The sequence below is a fragment of the Limulus polyphemus genome, unplaced genomic scaffold (genome assembly GCF_000517525.1).
Source record: "Limulus polyphemus unplaced genomic scaffold, Limulus_polyphemus-2.1.2 Scaffold135, whole genome shotgun sequence".
Classification (NCBI taxonomy): domain Eukaryota; kingdom Metazoa; phylum Arthropoda; class Merostomata; order Xiphosura; family Limulidae; genus Limulus; species Limulus polyphemus.
In genome coordinates this window covers 506547-513790 of record NW_013665745.1, presented here as the reverse complement: position 1 = coordinate 513790, position 7244 = coordinate 506547, and the positions used below count along the sequence as shown (strand labels likewise).

The following is a 7244-nucleotide window of genomic DNA, read 5'->3' as shown; positions in this document are numbered from 1 at the left end:
GGTTCGAATCCCCGTCCCACCAAACATGCTTGCCCTTTCAGCCGTGGGGGCGTTATAATGTGACGGTCAATCCCACTATTCGTTGGTAAAAGAGTAGCCCAAGAGTTGGCGGTGGGTGATGATGACTAGCTGCCTTCCCTCTAGTCTTACACTGCTAAATTAGGGACGGCTAGCGCAGATAGCCCTCGTGTAGCTTTGCGCGAAATTCAAAGACAAACAAACAAAAACAATACAAAATTGGGCCTTGCACAATGAAACGTCATCATTGATACGTGTCTGTTTTAAGTATCGACATATTCAGAATTATCCTTGTCAAAATATTCATTCTGTAGAAACTCTTTCAAAAAAATAGTGTTTAAAATATTGGCAATAGTTAAAATATTGGCAATTACCGGTGCCTACACTAGAAACAACTGGTTGATCCAATTGGATAAGCCTTTTTGTGAACCTTAGGGAGTCCATATAAAAACCTTAGCCAGTGAACCCGTTGGTATGATATTTTGGAACATGTATTCTGTTGTGACGCCATCTTTTTTTTAGCTTTAAAAGGTATCGCTTAGTTTGGCTTCTCTGGTTACTGTGAGATAACTCCCACTTTTTATATACTTATTAGTATCACTCAGAATAACTTCCACTTGGTTGATGTATTGTTTGTTTTGAATTTCGCATAAAGCTACACGAGGGCTCTCTGCGCTAGCCGTCCCTAATTTAGCAGTGCAAGCTAGTCATCACCACCCACCGCCAACTCTTGGGCTACTCTTTTACCAACGAATAGTGGGATTGACCGTCACATTATAAGGCCCTCCACGGCTGAAAGGGCGAGCATGCCTTTTTTGTAATTTTTATTGGTTAAATCTGAAACATATCATTTTTGTGGAAATTTCAATTGTTTTATTTATTGCTCAGCTATAAAAATACTGCCTAGTTATAAAAATGTTACCCAGTTATAATTGGTGATGATCGGGGAGGGAGTTTTCGAGATCCGAGTTTTGGACATATACATTATAAAATAAGATTGTAAGTCAGCAAAAATTTACAACACTGTTTAAATCGATTTCAGCCTATTTAAAATAAATCTATAAATATTTACATTTACGAGTGATTGTTTTAGAATATATTATCATACAGACTTATAAAACAGACAAGTATATTGTTAAGCCAGTTTTTCTGTGAACAAACCACAATGTTGTTTATTAACACAAAATCAATTTCAATTTTACAACCGACTATAAACGTTCTTACGTGATGGTGGTACAAAAACCGACTCAACAATATGTAGATAAAGTTCATTTATATAATCTACATGAACATGCTGCTTATAACGTCATTTTGTTCGCAAAGCTTTGAAAGTCATAATTGATTTGATTTTGCTGTCACATTAGATCGATGTCTGGTATAATACTGGTGAAAGTCTTAGGGCTATACGAGCAGTTCTGGGTTTTTAAGCGGTTATCAAGTAGTACCAAGCGTAGATATCCACTGTCAGTTTCCTGCACATTTACTCAGACATTTGGCATGCACGCTCTTAATATAAGGCACGAGAGTTGTAACTCATGTTATTATAACTGTTTGTTGAAAGTAGGTTGCAACTGGTACGAAACTCGTTGTCATCGCTGTTTCGGAAATTAAAGCCAGCTTAACTGGTTGTTTATAGTCATTTCTGCTAATTACAAAAACCATTTCAACCATACCTTTCTAATCGACCGTGTTTACCGTTGAATTAAATGCAGTAATTGTAGCGTTTTTCACTTTATATTATTTTCAAAACATCACAAAGCTTTGTATCTAATTATAAAGGGTATTTACTTTCATTACAAATAGTAGAGGGGTAGTGGGCATTATTTAAGTGAGTTTTATTCAGACAAAGTTTTGAGGTGGCTTATTAAACGTCACTACGCCAGCAGCAAACAACAACTGCTTCTAGATACATTTTTCATGAGCTCATGTAGTATCGTACATTACTAGAATCGCCAGTCCACCCAGACTTCCGAGCGCCAGGACATGGCTTTGCCCTACAGTGAAATAGAAATGGACCAGGACTTGCAAGGTAACCACAGGGCTCCAACCACCGGATATAATATTAATTACTGTAAGTACGACAATTGTTTATTATGTTTACCAACTTAACAAGAAATCTATCAGATTAAATATGTGGCTCTAAATAAACTGAATGTATGTATTACTGTAGTTTTATACTTGTAGAGAAATATGTTTTTCATAAATCGCAGACCAAAAAAAAAATTTCTTCTACGTTTGGAAATAACTTATGTTTTGAAATTCGGCAATTCAGTCAAAAGCAAATTTATCTTGCCTATGATTTTTGAAAGATAAGTGCAATCGAGCAAGGTTAACGCTTTATATTTGTAACACTTAACTTAGATTTTGTGCAAAGGAAAAAAGAGTTGTAACAGATTGGATGTTTATTATAAAATGTAAAAAAGGTGTGGAATTAATATCAACCAGGTATACCTTTTGAAGTTGTTACATAAAAATAGCAATCAGTACGTATTTAAAACGACAAGAGTACTCATTCGTAAGTTTAACATTATGTAGTATTAGAAGATACTTAGGGGCAGTCACTTATTAAATTGGACATCAAGTTTCTTTAGAAGTTAGTCTTTATTTAAAGGAAGGCGTTAATAACAAACTTAACTCCACCTATCTGTAGGAGTAGTTTTTCATTTGAAAACGGAGTTATGTCAAAAAACAATTGTTTATGTAGTAAGACTTGTCTAATTCGAAATGAGAAGACCGTCCAGTAATATATAGGATGTTGTCTGTCTTTAGAAATAATAACACTATTATTATTGAAAACAGAGGGCAAACTAAAAAATGGGCACCTTTTCAATAGATATTATTCACCAATTTGATAGAGAATTTAGTAACAAGTTTTAGTTTTTGTTTTGAAAAGTAAGGGGGCTTTGAATAGCAAGTTTATAACTATGTATAATAAGAAGTTAATTTTCCTTTTGAAAACAGAAAAATATTTGATAACTGATTGGATGTCATGTATCTTTGGAAACTATATGTCCTCTTTTTAAGATTAAAGGGAGTTTAACGCAATGTATCTTCAAAAGTTTACGATCTATTGTGAAGAGAGTGATATGTTCTCAAAATTTCAAATGTTTTTAAAAAACGAATCATAATAAATATCATATTGATTGATTATGTGTGCTGAAAACTCGGTGTAACGAATTTGTTGTTATATATCTATTTTAATATGAACGTTGTTTAGATTGAGTTTATATTTAAAAACATGCATAGCTTGTAATGTTAGATATGTATTGCGAAACTCCCGCTTATTCTCCAAAGTTGTTGAAGATTATCGAGAGTAGGAATCAACAATATATCTATATACGTAAACGTTTAAATATAGCTCAGTATTGTTAGGTAATCTGAATTTTTTAGAAAACCTTCCCACGCCTATAAATACAACCAACGCGATGCGCCAAATAGTGTGTCTATTAGTAGTTCGCTATAATTAGTGTACTATAAACTTCGAAAGCTACAGCTGTGATTTTTATAACGATTATCAGTGGGAAAACTTAAGATTTTTGACCAGGAATATTTATAAATTTCGAACGTTACAAATCGTTTAACATTAGTGGATTTACAAGCTAGCTTCCCGTCGAATCTTACTTACATCAACTCGTAATTAACTCGGCCATCGTAAACCCTCGACAAGATATCAAGGAAGATCCGGACTAGAAAGAAAACTTTATAGTGTTTGGAAGTTTGTGAAAATTTTGTTTATAAATCTTTCTTTGCAAGAACTATTTGTAATAACTGTTATTGTAAATTGTATGTATATTAAAACGTATTTGTGTTAAAAATGAAAACGGTGTGTATCAATCTTGTTGGCAAATATCGTAAATTGACTAAAATATCGGCATACATTTAAATACTAAATCCAAATCACAATTTAACTACTAAATTTAAATTATCAGTTAACTCGGCTTGGACTATTTGAAATTCTAATACGTAACATCGGTTACTATTTTAAAGAAAAACAGAAGTACTAACGAAAATAAAAAGGTGTATTTTTATTAATAGTTTCAAACGAATGTCGGTTTTAAAAGGGTTTTAGAAAAAACAAATATCGAAGATGTAAATCAAATTAATTACTGCTAGACTGAAAATATAATTCTGGCAAAATCAGTCTTTAATTAAATCCTATTTAATGCTTAAATGGTTAAAACGTTACACGATATATGAACTCGGTTTTAAAAGGGTAACGTGCGTGCGTGGGAAGCTTTTAAACCATATTAAATTATGTAAAAATTAGGGTTCGGGAAGTACGGACGACGTCAAGATATACGTAAGGGGTGGGTGTAGTTGTACTAAGAATTTCAAAGAGAAATATATCAAAGGAAATGGTTTTGTCATCCCCCAAAGCTCCATATCAGACAGCAGTGTTAAGGTTTTGTGTGTGAATTTCTTCATTTGTTTATAGACACTTAGAATACCGGTAACGTCACCATATGAAATTTTAATATTTGCCCCCGTCATCCAAATTTTGAAAGCGTCGCTAGATCTGATATCTTTTACTAAATAAGTCGATCGGTTTGTAATTTTTTCATCGCACCATTTGGCCCAAAGTGTATTTTGTACTAGAGACGTTTAATGGGTATCACATATTATGGAATAAATTAAGCTTATTTAGGTTTAACCTCGCAGTCATTGAGACTCTCTTTTTCGCAGAACAATGAGGAATAATATTCTACATATGTCCACCAAATTTCATCAAAATCCGATCATTTTTGACTGAGTTATAGAGCAAAAATAGTGTGAAAAATCGGTCCCCATATCAACAGAGAGGGATTTTGGGATTTTCGTAACCTTGAACTTTGACATTGACCCTCCAAAAACTAAACACTTCTAAATTGGGTCATAGTCCAAGTGTATACCAACTTTCATCCAAAACCATTCAGCCGTTTTCGATAAATCTTGCTGACAAACACACAAACATTCTCACACACAGGGGTGAAAACATGACCTCCGTTCATCTTCAGTGGCGAAGGCAAAAATCGGTCCACATGTTAAGTGATAGGGATTTTTTTTTTTTGCTTTTCGTGACCTTGATCTTTGACCCTCCAAAAATTAACCACTTTTAAATTGAATCATAATCCATATGTATACCAACTTCCGTCCAAATCCATTCAGCCGTTTTCAAGAAATCTTGCTGACAAACACCAAAACATACACACACACACACACACACAGGGGTGAAAATATAACCTTCGGTGGCGGAGGTCATAAAACAACCTACTTTTAAAATAATTTTATTGATGATTTTCATACAGTCACGGCTTATCAACTACGTTGCGTCATATCTGCACTCTGTAGATGAAGTAAAACAAACTACTTTTATAGTTCCTGCTCCAGTTTGTCTTTACCAATAATCTCTGAAGTACAAAATTCTTAATATTCCTGCTGTCGAGTAACAGAAGCATTATCGCATTTTGCCCTAGTAGAGGTAATATTTGATTTGTTATTTTCGTAAGGGTCAAATTAATCACGTTAATCGTTTAGTGATTAACCTAATCAAAGTTAATTTAAGCATAATGATTAATCATAACTTGACTTAATGAATTTCGGGATGTTTTCGAAGACTCAGTACATTATTTCAAGCAGTGTGTGAAACAATGGTTGCTTATTGGCTCGTCTTGATATATATAGCTTATCTGTAAAATTCGAGCTTTATAACAACTTTGTAAACTAGTAAGAACATTGTAATCCCTACCGGATAAAGGTAATGGGGTTGTTACTTTAAATATAGTGGATTACATCAACCACCCGTCCCACTAAAAGTAAGTTTCAAATATAAAACAATCAAAAAATATTTACTTTTCTTTAGTGAAAATCTCATGAGTGTTGCAGAATAAAAGCAAGGCACTTTCATTGATAACTGCGTCTACAAAGAAAGTCTTCAATAAAAACTACTCTGTGATGTAATGCTGTGATAACAGCTCATTTTTAAACTAAATTTTCAATAAAATATTTTTTCTCATGGATGGTAAACATTATTGTTGTAGAACTCTCAGACAGTTTCAGAAAAGGCCGCAGACCCAATAGCCTTCCACGGGAACTAGCAGTTATATCTACCCGGAGGGCTGGTATTTCTGCTAGTTACTTTAAGCCTTGATCATAGATTGAAAACACTTTTTAATATTATCTTTTTCATTGTATTTTCGTAAGTAGTATTGAGAGTTGACATCAAATTAGAACTTCAATTATTCATTATATTTCACTAATAGTTTAGTCTTAACTTCTATTTTTTATTCCAAAAGTAGTAGTAGAAATGTTGGAAGTTTAATTCTTTAATTTTACAATTTTTTGTCCAACAGTTTCGGAATTTATTTGGAATAATGGAACATTGATCGAAAAAAATTGTGAATTTGCCGTTTCAAATAATGTTACATAGAATGTCATTTTTAAAAATTTCACTTCATGAAATATCCTCAGTTCCAACACTCCTTTGTCACGCCGTTTCGTTAGTTATATCTTTATAGATTAAGTACATAGTTTTGTGGTAGAAACGTTTGTATCAGACAGAAATATAACTGTTTGTGTATACAAAACTTTACTTTATCAATCGTAACTCTTCCCAAAATGTAAAGCAACTTGGATACTAGAAGCCAAGTTCTTCATCTCATTGTTACTGGTTAACTTTACATCTGCCAAAAACTTATTTTCAGTTTTATATCGTCATTGAGGTTCGTCATAGTATATGCAATACTTATTAAGTATACGTGGTTAATTTAGGCTTATCAAGTACATTGTGAGAGATTATAGTTTGATCACTTCTTTATTATTTATTGTTAGCTTTTTACGGACTCGACAGTCTGAGTACCACAGTTTATCCAAAGAAAAGAACATTGTAAAAAATAAAGTACAATTTTCACGCTTTTATCCAAGATTTATTTTCATAATGAACAAAATACAGATTCATCTAATAATATTTTTAGCATTTCATTGTTGTACCGAAACTTCATATTGTTCACATCTTTCCATTCTCACCCAGTTATGTCTTGAATTGATTCTCTTTCTCTAATCCAATAACAAGTCGAAGTCCTACAAGTCCTCTTATCTTAGATTTCAGATTTTTCACTCCATAAATATCTGTTTTCCTGATTTTGTGAAGTATGACTATGTTTACAATCTTTCTGTAAAAAAAAAGTGTAAAATTTCACTACATTATTCAAAAAGCCCGTACAATTCACTGTAGAGGCAGTTTATTTCCG

General features: G+C 32.9%; 1 protein-coding gene across 1 annotated transcript in view; it reads left to right on the top strand.

Moving 5' to 3' along the window:
- LOC106474017 (band 7 protein AGAP004871-like) overlaps positions 1-7244 on the top strand; it is a 209006-nt gene that overhangs the window by 147785 nt on the left and 53977 nt on the right. Inside the window, exon 4 of the mRNA XM_013934706.2 lies at positions 1966-2089. Within this exon, the coding sequence (XP_013790160.2) occupies positions 1966-2089 (124 nt within the window). The remainder of the gene's footprint in view (positions 1-1965; positions 2090-7244) is intronic.